The following is a 14,370-nucleotide window of genomic DNA, read 5'->3' as shown; positions in this document are numbered from 1 at the left end:
CATCAATAACTTCGTCTTCTTATAAGTTCTATTACTTCATAAAATTCTTATAGCAATATATTTAGTAGGATCAATAGTTGCATATGATGAGTGACATTATATGACTCAAAAAGATCAGGTCCTCTTTGGCTCGTGCACAATTTTAATCATCATATTTGAATAATTCATTGAATACTTATTCTTTATTACTTAGCTAAAGCTATTTGGAGGGAGGGAGCAAATTGTTTTTACCATGTTAGAACTGAATAAGTACCAAAAAGGCAATTTTCAGTTTTTCTGAAGTACCAACAATAACCCTCACCATTAGGACCTTTTAGATTACTGCATAAAGTAAATCTACATATCTTGTCTTTTCCTTTCATTTTGAGCTCATAATTCAAAGCCTGACAAAGCACAATTGCTGCAGCTGTTACGAGTTCTTTTTCTCTTTTCTTTTGGAAAAAATGCATTTGAGAGAAGGTGAAAATTAAATTCGACAAAGAAAAAAAGAAAAAGTTCCAACACGAGACAGCCTTCTTCTAGCATATGCGAGTTCTGAAGGCCTCCCGATCACTTGAAAAAGGAAAAGAGCTTAATTAAATTGGTCCAAAGATATCTAACCAAAAGCATCATTATAGAACTCCAGGAATAAGATCAACACTCCTCCTATTACGGCCACTGGCGGATCCATATACAAAAATGTAGGATCAATGTACTCCATGAAAAATTTTGATCCCTTTTATATATATATATATATATGAATAGCAAAATCATATTGGCTAGTGAAAAAAGTCAAAATTAATCCCACAATAAAAAATCAAAATTGATCCACTAATTTTATAAATTAACCCTATATCTCATGTAAAATTTTTTTAAAAAAATTATATTAAAAAAATAATTATAACTTATATTCTCTCTCTTAGTGACTCATATGTCCTAACTATCTCTTCCTCTCTCCCTCTTCTACACCACTTTGACTTCTTTTCCTCTCTCTCCTTCTTTCTCTTTCTTTACTAATTACTTCTTTATTTATCTTTTAATATCCCAACACAATCCTATCTATCCATCTCTTACATTTAAACCCTACATTAATTTATTTTTTATATTCTAAAAAGATCACATTAAAAAATAAAAAATATAATTATGATCTATATTCTCTCATTTGTCCCACCTCTCTCTCCCTCTCTCATGCTACTTTGACCTCTTCCCTTTTTTTCATTCTCCCTCTTTATTCATTACTTCTCTATTTGTCTTTCAATGCCCTATCCTAACCCCATAATCTCCATTCATCCACCCTTTATATTTAAACCCCATATTAATTTATTTTTTATATCCTAATTAATCTAAATATAATAAAAAATTATATGTTCTTCTTATCTATCTTTTCGGTTCGTCTCTTTTAAATTCTTTTTTTACAATATTCTTTTAATTTTTTCTGTCTTCTCTTTCTTTCACTCATATCAAATATATATGTTAGAATAATTTTTGATTATATGTTATAATTTGAATATTTAATAATATTTAAAATTTTATTATGATACTATTTTATAATATTTTATTATAAAAATATTTAAAATATTATACCATCTATTTTTTTATATATTTTATTATTTTTAAAAATAATATTATTATTTTTTTATTTTTTCTTTCTTTCCTGATTATTTCGTTTCTTTTATTATATTGACTACACAAATAAAATTTCTGAATCCACCACTAATTACAGCCAAATCAATTATATTAAACATGTACATATTTAAAGAAAAAAGAGTCATGCTTAGCTGCCGTAAAAGCTCTTTATATACATAGATAAAATACCATCATAAACTTAGGCTGTCCTTTTCAAAAGACAGAAGGTAATCAGATTCTTTTGAAAGATTGATACATTAGAATACGTAGGGACTTTGCAGTCTGCTATCAAATTGCAATTCATACAACTAGACACAAATATACGTGGCATTTAACCATGCAATATTTCACATAGGCTAGGATACATAATTTGCAAAAACATGTAGCTCCGACAAACCTATCATAAACCTGGATTGGTCAGCAAGACCATCACCTCAGCGAGGAACGGACCGCTACCGGATCAGCTGTGGCTTACACTCCATAGCCGCAAGATATACCCACTAAAGAGAATAGAAATAGGGAGAGAAGCAAACTGCATGATTTGGGACCACGAAGGCTGAGATCATCGATTTAAGGGTATATCACCTTTCTTTTTACCCCTGAAATTTCAGCATTCCCATCACCTTCCTCACTTTCTTCAGCGCAACATTGTCCGAGGGATAATGGGATGCACGTGTCCAAACAGTCTCTAGAAGAAATTCTTTAATTATTTATGCCTTAGAGATGGTCGCAAACAAATTTACTGATCGAGATGTCAGCCTTATTCTAATCATTTGGTACGTAATTATGGCCTATTTCTGAGGCAATATGCTAATGGAAATGCAACAAGGTAGGAAGAGATTTAATTGATGGGGCCAAAAGTCTCAGTCTGGCAGACGATGCTGTCAGGATTTCCTTGGTTTTATTAAAAGATGTAGCATGGATTATAATAATGCGTTATAACAGTTTTGTCAGCCTCCATCCTAGCATACACAAATCCGTCAAATTGAGTGCCACATCTGTATCCAATATATATCACACACCACTAAACGTCAGATAAGATTAAGATATGTGTCGCCTATATGTTCTAGTTTTTTGATATTAAAAAAGACTCCACGTTCCCAATACATGTGGCTATAGGAAAGGCCAAGAGTATATAACTTTAAAAAGAAAAAAGATAAAACATAAAGGCTGAAAATTAAAGGTCAGGACAAGATTACCACAATGCATGTGAAACAGTCCAGTAATTCTGCGAGGGTTATGCTATTTCAGCATATATCTTCATGAATCTCCACTGCTTCTCAAAACTTTTGATTAGGAAAATTACGCCGGTAGCTGAATGCCATTTGTTTCTGCAGCACAGGTACATTCTTACAAGTAGCAGAATATGTATTGAAAAGAATATCTGATGAACATCTCTTCCACAAAAACACTGAAAAACACGCAGCAATGAGTCAAACTGAACAGGAACAAAGACCACAAACCTAACAATAAAGTTGTTCTATTCCCTCTGATCAAAAACCTACATTCATAGCACAGTAAGCTTTATCAAAAATGACGACAAAACATAAACTGAGAGACCAAAAAAAAAAAGAATTCCTCTATGGAAGCGAACACACACCATATTGTGAGATGGTCAACCGCAGCAGTACACTAAACTATGTTCCATGGGTTTGGGTGTGGGTATGGAGTACGGATGTGGGTCTAGGAGCTGACTTGCCTAATCTCCAAATTTTGCGATATGATGACTTGGTTAGTAGAAGGATCCAAAAGCTGGATGCATGCGTCTGGACATCTTGCATTTGTTGTCTTTTCACAATTTACCTTCATATGGTTAGCATTTAACATTGAGTCTTTGCACATGACCACCAAGCCTTCTTTTTGTACACAAATTAAACTTTTCGGTTATTATGTCATACATTCTTTTGAAAAACACTACACCAGGGACCAAAAACCAAAAATACTTACTTAGTTAATAGGGGATGAATTTATATGCCAATTCAGTCAAAGGCTAGACTATTTTTTCCCAAGTTAAAAATGCACTACGTCCGGTGCACATGCTAATCGCTAACAAGAACCCTAAGCCTTTTCTTTTCCCATGTCAACCCCATTGTTTACTCTAGAGTCCGCCAAACTGTCCCAAAATCACTCGGTTTGTAGTGGTTCAGGTTGGTTCATACCAAACCAAATTGGTGCAACATCGAGTTGGTTTGGCATATCGTTTTGACACTCGGTACGAACTAGCCTGTCCTGCTCCACACCCAGTGAAACCACCCGACGTCACTTGGTACAACTCGGATGGGGGCATCGGATGACCATAAAGAGAAAAAAGCCATGCGATGCATTTCGCCTCTCTTTTCTTCAAAACCCATGAAAGGAAGGGTGGACTTTGTGTGGAAAAATCAGGGGAGGAGAGTTTTGCTAGTTTTAAGCCCATAATCCAAACCCAATAGGCAGAAAATTGGCATCAAGTGAAATCATGCCAAATTTTATATTTTGGCATGATTTCATGTTGTAGATATAATGATACATATTGACAAAGAAATCATATAATTTTTTAGATTAAAAATACTTTATTTTAAATTAACAATAAATAAAAAAAAATATTTAAAAAATTTGAAAAATGGAAGCAAGTTTGGATATTTGCATGTTACTTGCCATATTATTTAAAAAAATGATGTGTAAGACCCCTACCCATACCCATATCCCACACCCATGTCATGATGTGTTGACAGGTATTTCAAGGCAAACCAAGGCATGCCAAAGAGTTGGGTACCAGAGCCATATAAGCCAAAATGCATTATGCATATGCTTATATATGGAGAAATATGTATAGACTGTTAGTAATATATAATTTCTGGATTGAGAGTTAATGCACAAATATCCAGATTTTGAAAAAATAGAAACAAAAGACAGATAAAAACTGACAATTCTAGAAGATCGGTACTCAACATTTGCAATGAGCAGATTTAAAGAGGAATCTTTGGCCAAAAGAAGCTTGGTGATTCTTAGGTGCCAACTTATGATCCCACCAACCGTTGCGCCTGCATATGGCAGTTGTTGCTCTGAGAGAGGGAAATGCGAGTTATACACCAGCCAAAAGTGACAATATATTTATCAGGTTACATAACTAATAGAAAAAATCTCTAAGATCGCAGCCATAAATAATCATATGCATCGCACATGCTCAAAATATTTGCACAACTATTTCACTCAAAACTGGATCGATCTGAGAATAATAACAAGGGAGGTTGAAAATTCTAATAGGAAGAAACTCCAAATTACTGAACTTATGAGAGCATCAAGTTCTTTTACCGAGCAGCAGCATATCTAACACCTAAAGATTCATCTAATTGAATCGAAACCTCATCCACATCTCCTGGAAAGACAGATAAATGAGAATATTAATGCAAAAGATATTTAAACCATCAAGTTTTATTCGAACCACAGACCCTGCTACCAAAAACAGCATTCACTTTAAAATTGATATAGGCAATAGACGACAGCAAATTCTGCAAGAAATTCCATATCATACAGAACCATGTAAAACATGAAATGGTTGCTAGTTTAGAAACTAATCAGCAGTCAGAACGGATTGGTGTACAAAAACCTCATTTAACTGTAAGCCAAAGGCTAGTACATCAGAGTTTTGAAAGTACTAGAAGTATCTTTATAAAGCATCCCATAAGCTTGCATAAATTTCTGAAGGAAGAAAGGAACAGGGTGCAGAACACAGTAAGACTGATATTGTTGCAGCTGCTTCATCAAAGAATACATGAGGCTCTCAGAAGTTATGCCACATTTCAATGAGAGGATTAGCATGGTCTATCAATTAAGCTCACAAGCAGTGGTACAAATTGCAGATTCTATCAAACCAAGAGTTGATGGATACTAATAGAAAGCACATGAAAAAGAAATAACACAAATTTAATTGGCTTTCTTTACATTATAACACAAGATCTACTACTCTGTTGTGGCACATATGCTGTTTAAAACTTCCATAAGGCCATCCTTATGCCTACATATTGGGTTGAAGCTCTTTTCACCTTTATTTGTCCAATTAGAAGCAAATATTTAGGTCCCAGCAGGACATCTCATGGAATACTAGGATGAGATACCATCCTATGAGTCAGGATAGGGTCATCCTATTAGCGTCCCAATGTTCTGATAGGGACGTCTTGAGACATCTTCTGTCCCAAATGTCGGGATGGCAGCAGGATGGCAATGCATCCCATTTAATGGGAAAATCAAGACAGCCCTGTCCCATAAGATTTAAATTATCGATTAAAAAAACTTTCTTTGTATTTTATAGGTCATCACCTTACAAATGATTTCATTCTGATCCTCCAATTGCAGGTCACTTCTAGATGTGAAAGCTTTGTTATTCTTCCTCCAAGTGAATGCAATAAGCATTACACTATTTGCTTCATGTATAAATGTATGTCTAGTGGTAGAGATCACATTCACTCAAGTTCTAGTACAGTAGAAAGACTTTCTTTGGACTTCTCAACAAGCTTATAAGAAATTTATGCTACAACAAGGAGTCTAGCTAAACTGGAAGAGGAAGGCGAAATTTTTTTTTTTCATTTTCATGTTGTTTTCTTTGTTCCTCAACTTTCGATGAACCAACTATCTGTTGGTAAACTTATAAAAAAAAAATGCATTGTGTTTTTTTTAGGGGCGTTTGTTCAGGATCTAGTGATAGGGAAGCAGATTGGGAAAGCCCGTAGGGCGGCTACTTTTGCTCCGTCCCCACTCCTGATGTGATGAGGGCTGCATTCGTCCTAGCACCTTCTTCATTTGAGATACAGACAGCTAATAGGCTATGGCACTGGAGGCTTGATCACATCAGTTCAGAGAGGCTCAGGGACCTTTCCTCTACTCGTTTAGTGGGGTCATCACTTTCTCCTCCTCTTCACCTTCTGCCTCTTCATCGCTTTGCTCCTCCATTAGGACGGAAATAAAAAATTAGTGCTACATAGGAGGACCAATCAACATCTTCACAACTCTCGGGAAATATTAAGTGCCGAAGAATTTCACAATTATCCAAGATCTTTCTCATGGATCATGACAAGCCTTTTAGTTGATTTTGATCTATTATCTTGCATCAAATCCTTCTCCCTTTCCCATTCTTCTCTCACCTCTCATTCATTTCCCATGCCTATGCCCTCCTCTTCTCTTGCTAGCTAAGTAACCCTGTCATGTTTATTTTCATTTTTCTCATAAATCCTTATGTTTTACTCTATTCCTAGTGTCCACGATGAGAGTCTTCATTGTGCTAATGGCTACCCCAATGCAGTCCATATGGCTTTCACTTGGCTAAATGTCATTATTGCATGACAAGTGGCATGGCACCTGCTTGTTATGATTTTCTTAAGGCCTATTTCTCCCAATACTTCTATAGTCTATTCTTGCAGGTATGATGACCATCACCAGTATATAATATGAAGGTTCTTTAGTTTTATACCACTTAGTCAAAGTAACAATTCTTGACATATTTAAAAGGGGAAGCGCTTAAAAAACCATCAAGCTTGAAAAATATAGAAGTCATCTGGAACGAAAACTATATCTAGGTTCTAAAATGGCGGAAAAAGAAAAACAAAAAACACCATCGATTTCAATAAATGTGATAGCCTAAATAAGTTATAACAGAAACATGTGGATATCGAAAATAAACAGGAGAGTTTGAGTCCAGAAGTGCGAAAGAATCAGGATGCAAGCTGCAAAGATGGTGCAGCATCTAAGTAGAAAATTCTTGCAACTTATGAAACAATGTAAGGGGGGTCAGGTATGCTAATGTGGCAACAAAACAACTTTTTATAGATTAATGAATATGGCTTTCTATGAGATGCAATGTAACTTCTCGTGAATTGCCAGCACAGTAACAACAGCAGCTTCTAAATAATCAGACAGGCTCTTCGGAGTAATGAATTTCCCTGGTGTATCTTTTACCCTTGTACAATTAAAAAATAATTAGCTTGTACTTGGAACTTTAGCATGTGGTTCGGCAATAATCAAAATTTCTTCTAACAGGTCAGACAGAAATTTTTTGGAAAGATCCTGACTTTGTATATGGTGTTAAAGCTCTTAAAATTCTCCATAACATCAACTGAAAGCATGGCAGGCATCTCACTAGGAGCAGGATCTTCCACAGGCTGTCTTATTTTCCTCTTTCTGATAATAAAAAGCAATGTAAGAAGTTGAGCAACCACCCAAAAATGCAAATGCTAAGGCAATCATCAATGTCTACAGCAATCTTACATCAATCCAATGCCAAGATTCCATGTTTTGAAGATCATCCAACAGTGCAACATGTAGAACAATATCAAGCTGTGCGTTACAGACTGGCTACATGATATATGCAGATTAATGTTATGGTAGATCATACATAAGTTGCCTGCATACATCAATTATTTCAGGAGTAGCAGTATCAAGCACAATCTATACATAACAGATCCAGAACGATACACAAGAAGAAGAGAGCACTAGACAAAGGTCCAAATGCAGGAAATAGGAAACGGCCACATAGAACATGCAGAAAACTCATGGAAGCACATCAGAGACCATACGGCAACTGCAGAGGACCTGGTCCAGCATGATTTCTTAGTGGTTCCTCCCTCAAATCTTGAACCAGTTGAATGAGTATTATGCAAATTTCCCTATTTTTTCATTTCATTTCCTTGCTTGTGTCACCATTTTGTGCAAAGCATATCAATCCGTTTCCCATATGTGTTTCCCCAAAAACAAAATAATATACAAGAAAATGTCTTCCTGATAACTGTGACATATTAATTCCTAGTCTGTAGTCATTTTTGTCATGATTGCCACATGTTACCATCACACTTCCTTTTAGATGTAAATGAAACAAGCTTCCAGATTAGTATTTGATCTAGTTAGCTTACTTATCGGCAGATAAAGTGGGAATAGGATAAAAGTTGTAGCCTTATGTCCCAAAACCTTAATTTCTCAGAAGGGAAAAGACTAATTTGACACTTGTACCATCTTAGAATACTTAAGTCCGAATAATAGAGCATAATAATTCTTCTTTTCCTTTTTCCTAGCATAACCATGTAGCAACCTGGACCTGGACCAGCAACCATGCATGTACATTGTTGCACCTACAATCAAATCAATTGACAGAAATTAAATACTCTTTTTCAGAGAGCAATTCATAATCCCTGTAGTCTGCAAAGTGGAGAGAGTGAAGAGATTGCAGCAAGAAGTGCACTCTTGTAGTAATCATGATTAAGAAGAATTCCTAAAGCAGACCACATGGGGCACAGTTAGGTGGTTGTGATTTACATATACGCTATAGTGAACTCACATTATTAATCCATCTTCATCTAGATCTATTTTCCCAAAAACTCCAAGATCTACTATGTAAATGTGTAAGTACACAATAGCTTGCTAATACTACTAAATTATGTTGGTCCCATATGGCTAATCTTCAAGCCCAAAGCAAGAATTTTGCTCTTCCAAACACTTACTTGCCATTTGGGAGGCTAATCGACCTGTCGATCGGCCTGCGAATGGATGGGATGAAGACTTTACTACTCTACATTCTATATCTTTTCATTTACTGTCTTTTATTTTCATGTATTTTTACAATCATTCTTTTTTTAGATTTGAGGTCCTGAACCTCCCTATATACCCCCAAAAAAAGGAATTTCCATGTATCTATGCTACAAGCAGATGCAGATGACAGATCTGACAATTTACTTTTGTCTCAAAAGATAATACTATGGTTTTAACTAAAAGAAAGGTTGTGGAGGCTATTATAATAGTTTTTGACCAACTCTATTGTGCGTTAATAGACAACACCATATAAGAATGGCCCTAACATGTTATGGCTATCACAATTTAGAACAATATAATGACAGTAATAATACCTGGTTTTGCAGATGCTGATTTACAATAAGCACTAAAGCATATCTATGATAAAATTACTTGATACAAGTTACATCATTCCAATACAAATTACTATTTGTATAGTTGCATTGGCATATCAATCTGTTTTAAATGTTATAGCAGCTCATAATCAGTGTTATAGGACAAAACTTTTTGTTTAAATTTGGCATTACAACTCTCTGTAATGGTTTCAATGCACAGTCATCATGTTTGAACAATGGTCGTACCGTGGATGGCATATTTTAAAGGCAGTCTACTAAAATAAATATACGCATACACACAAACATCACGTTGTACATCTGCTCAACAAGTTTCAAAAAACATCTTAACACCCATTAATCCAAGAAAACATGTCATGGTACTGGGTTACATCTTATTAGAAACTATCCCACCAGTACAAAGAAAAGTAGAGGTGACTATATGTATGTGTTAAGCATTAATGAAATAGAAGAAGCCTTTTGGTGGCCTAACTTCTTGACTAGGTATCCCCATTCACTTGAACTCTAAAAATGTTTTGCATTTTTTCCCAGATTCTGGATCTTTATCTTTGATCAGATTGTTTCTAAAAGACTATCATCTGAATATGCTGATAATTAAATGTGGTTGGGTCAATTCTTAGAGTCCCAGAAACCATTTATAACCATTTTGAACCATCAGGATTAGCAAGGTCAGTAATTTAAAGTGCTACCACAATCTGCCATGATAACTAAGCAACCGGTGCTTTTTATAATAGAAAAACTAAGAAAAACAAAACAAAAAAAAAATCTTGAATAATTGTGACAAAACGTATTTCAGATCATGCTTGCAGGCCAGTCCATGGAAAGAAGCCCTTAAGTTCCAAAAGCCTCTAGCAAACTGCCTTAGTGCTTAAAACAGAACAATATAACAGACCGATGATGACAACTAAACAAGTTTTAAAAAAAAAAAAGAAATAATAAAACGAAGGACATGATTTTGCCACGGTTGTTGCAGATGAAATGATTATAAAGAACCCAGATCTATGGCAATGATTCTGATATACTCTACAAAAAAAAATACCTCATACATGATGCATAAAAAGCAGCACAAGTAAAACTAAAAACTGAAGCAAACAAGCAGGAGATTAGCTTGCATATGCCAAAAAAGGAAAAAAAAATAAAAAAATAAAAAATAAAAAAAGAGATGCCAATAAAACAAACAAGTGCAAAAAAAAAAAAAAGCCATCCAATGCTTGCAGATGCCAGTAAGGTGAACAAGTCAGATATAATAGGCGCCCACAAAGCAAACAAGTCAAACAAGTCCATACATATTCATCTAAGAAAATTAGCTTACAAATGTCAAAAAAGCAAATAAGTCAAAAAAAAAAAAACAGCTATTTGATTCTTAATAGATCAGGATAATACCCAAAACAGAAAGAGGTCAACATAGATTTTGCCTCAATTGTTACCGATGAAATGATTATAAGCAACTCGGGCATGAAGAGTTGGATCTGATACATTCTTGCAGGAATTAGCTTAGAGATGAGTTTTAGAATGCAGCACCAGGTAAGGACTAAATAAGATACCTTACAATATATACCTTTTGTCCAGAGGCCGACTAACATGTCTGTTGAAAGAGATCTTTGATGAGGTTAATTTACAAATATATACCTTTGTCACGAGGCCTGTTAACGTGTCTGTTGAAAGAGATCTTTCATAAACCTCATCTTACCATTGTGGCACTAATACAAGACAACACAAAAAGCAGATAGAGGATTAATGAACAAATTACTCAAAACCATCCAAAACCACGAAAAAGAAAGGAGTAGTTTGTGATGCCAAACAAAACAGTAGTTTATACGCTTGAAAAGGTGAAATCAAGAGACATTTGGACAGGAAAATCTACAAAATCATGGTGTTGCTAACATGATAAACTTCTACCATTATTTAGTTTATCTAGCAAATAAAAGAGCAACATTCAAGATGCCCATGCGTTATATCACTCTTCATGCCTTTGAGATTTGTGCAAAAAAACTGTGTGCAATGGTAAGAACCAAATTGTTGTAGGAATCAAATGTTATGCTATGAATAAGAGACAAATACAGAGATGAGCACCAAAAATTGTAAAATGATGAGTACAATATGTAGCAACACACTGATGTAAGGTGTCAGACATGATGCATTTATAAAGGTGACTTGCAACAATTAAGGAAAATGAGGAGCTACAGTGAGTAAAAATGCATCCACATAAGCAACAAATACAAAGGGCATGTTGCTCAATTTTTACATAGAAGGACAGAGAGGTTGGCATTGACAGTGTGCAGACCCTTATAAGTATGGGTGAAGAAGAACTCATCGAGCCACCATGGTAGTTAGAATAAGTCTTGTTTGCCCATGAATTTTATAGATGACTAATAGATAGAATTAAGAAAGATTCAGAATAATGCACTTCTCATTTCACCAACTAAATATAACATGAGAAAGGAAAGCATTAATATTTGAATTGTAACCAATACCTATAGTTGATCAGAAGACGATCATTTTCCCAAAGCACCAACCATCAGTTAGAAATATGATGTTGCTCACACAGCAATAAAACACATGGAGAGAGAAAAGCAAATTAGGAGAAAATTCCTAATCAACTCTACCCAAGTGAACTAGAAAGCTAATAGCCTTGCGTCCATTAGAACAGTCTAACAATAATACATCATAGATGCTGCTGAATTTCAAGCAATATTCAACTAAAGAAAATGCCAATGGCCAGAAAATGGAAGAGACCATACCGGATCTGTTTGATCTTGAAAACAAACCTTTCACCAGGTTTGGTACCCATCTCTTCGGCTCCTAGTGACGAAACAGACTGTGAAAGAACAATACCTTATGGTATAAAAAGAATTGCCATGGAATACAGCAAATCAAGGTATGCTATAACATCAATTACCTATTAATGTCTTAAATCTAGAATTTTGATGTTAATTTCAACTACTAAGATTTGATGGTCAAAGGGGCAAATAACATGCAGGACTAGAGAAATTGAAATATATATACATATATATATATATATACACACATATATATATATATACACATATATATATATATATACACATTTATATATATATATACACATATATATATATATACACATTTATATATATATATATATATATATATATATATATATATATATATATAATGTGATGCATTATTCAAGGCAAAGGAAAGATTTCCCTTTGAGAGTTTGCCGTGGTGTTGGCCCGATATATCTTTCGGGAGGTGAACAGTGCGGCTGACTGAATCGCTTCTTACGTTGCAGAGCATATCGGAGACTGGATCTGACGACTAGGTGAGACGTGCCCTCAAGCCTTGCAGGATTTTTTGCTTTCTAACCTTATGGGTTGTATCCACACCAGAGTGGTGCGATCACCTGCCTATACCAAAAAAAAAAAAAAGAAAAAGAAAAGGAAAAGATTTCAGCAATATATCACCTCCCACAACCAGAAGCCAAGAGATTCTTTCTTCAGGTACTAGAAGTTAGAAAGCTTAGAAGTTCTGCAAGCTAATACCTTGAATTACACCAAACAGGTAGTGGGTCAGAAACATAGTAGAAATAATCACCTTATCAGCCAATCATACTGGCTGGGCGAAAGATATAAACTTGACCACCTTTAGCCCTACACCTTCAAGATACTGGGGAAAAATAAATGAATATGAAGTTCACCAGAGTAGTGTTTAAAGTTATATTTCCCACATCTGAAACCATCTCACAAATATAACTTGAAGGCTTCTCCCTTTTTTTTTAATGGCAGTAAGAATCCAAAGTTACATCGAATAAGTAACATTCCCGATTTGTGAACTGATATTCAAGATACATGAATGAATGAATCGAATTGTTTAAATTATTATTAAAAGATAATTCGAAACTTTCTAAAACAATTGCAGGATGGACTCCTCTAGAGAACTCAAACCCCCAAAATACATTCTTGATAAGATATTTAAATAGTTAATACCAATAACAGGACTAGGAATGCCGATAAAACAAAATTAAAAAAGAACGAAAGAAAGACACTAAGCAAAAACTCCAAATCCTAATCAGCAAGTACAAGAAATCTTGAAGAACATGCACGAAAAAAGGGGAAAAAGGTATTAACCGGGTGGCATTACATAAGACTACGCACTAACAGAAGCACTGAACATATATATATATATATATATAGTTCTATGGCAGCAAAAATTTCAAGAGAACTCCAAGAACCCAATTCACTGAACGCGAAAAGAAATCAAAATGCCCTAACTCCATCGCAAAAAAGATTTCAAAAAGAACTCCAAGAAAAACTCGGTTCTTGAAGAGGGTAGCAGATGCACTAAATACCAAAAAAATCGAAAAAGCCCAAGAAAGATCTCAAGAAAAAAAAAATAGAGAGAGAAAAAAATTCTTCATGAGGGTATCGAGGATTCCGAACCTTTGGTACCTTGGTGGTCCACAGTCGTACACCAACAAGCCTCTGCCGCCGCCTCCCCCACCTTGATTCAAGAATCCTTCGAGCGCTGCGTTTTTGAGGGTTTTGATCGAAGGAAAAGAAACCATGGAGAAGAAGAGCGAACAGACAGAAAAGAAAGGATCGAAAGGATTAAAGATCGGAGAACATCACACGGAGGAGGGAGGGAGGGAGGAGAAGAATGACCCGTATATTTCGTGAGAGCAAGAACAGCCAAGAGATTGGAGAACCGGAGTTGTCTATATACACATAGGGTTAAGTCGGCCAGCCAATTGCCGACATACTGATGGCGGGTTCAAGTTTCGGACGTCGGGCCCGGATTTTCAGTCTCCGTGTAATTCGAAATACCTGATTTTATTCAGTAAAACCAATTAAAATTTGCTGCGAAGAAGTAGAGCCACCAAAACGGACCGGCCAACCAG

At 35.3% G+C, this 14,370-nt stretch overlaps 1 protein-coding gene across 45 annotated transcripts; it reads right to left on the bottom strand.

Annotated features, from left to right (window-relative positions):
* Positions 1-2,590: 2,590 nt before the first annotated feature.
* On the bottom strand, positions 2,591-14,289 carry LOC105040760 (uncharacterized). 45 transcript variants are annotated; one of them, XR_012140089.1, is made up of 9 exons: positions 13,913-14,238; positions 13,016-13,139; positions 12,759-12,880; positions 12,233-12,309; positions 10,875-11,191; positions 4,900-4,963; positions 4,537-4,628; positions 3,069-3,106; positions 2,591-2,936 (listed from the first exon to the last, which is right to left on the bottom strand). XR_012140089.1 is itself a non-coding variant. In XM_073254497.1 (8 exons), the coding sequence occupies exons 5-8, from the start codon at positions 11,072-11,074 to the stop codon at positions 2,886-2,888; spliced, it is 333 nt and encodes a 110-aa protein (XP_073110598.1). In that variant the 5' UTR covers positions 11,075-11,191; positions 12,233-12,309; positions 12,759-12,880; positions 13,016-13,139; positions 13,913-14,278; the 3' UTR covers positions 2,591-2,885. The 45 variants fall into 45 exon arrangements, 10 of the variants coding, with proteins under 10 accessions (XP_073110598.1, XP_073110607.1, XP_073110602.1 ...); XM_073254497.1 differs by lacking the exon at positions 3,069-3,106 and having other exon boundaries at positions 2,591-3,016; positions 4,537-4,649; positions 11,050-11,191; positions 13,913-14,278; XM_073254506.1 differs by lacking the exon at positions 3,069-3,106 and having other exon boundaries at positions 2,591-3,016; positions 11,050-11,191; positions 13,913-14,278.
* Positions 14,290-14,370: the final 81 nt, after the last annotated feature.

The sequence above is a fragment of the Elaeis guineensis genome, chromosome 3 (assembly GCF_000442705.2).
Source record: "Elaeis guineensis isolate ETL-2024a chromosome 3, EG11, whole genome shotgun sequence".
Lineage (NCBI taxonomy): Eukaryota > Viridiplantae > Streptophyta > Magnoliopsida > Arecales > Arecaceae > Elaeis > Elaeis guineensis.
This window is presented reverse-complemented; position numbering and strand designations above follow the sequence as displayed.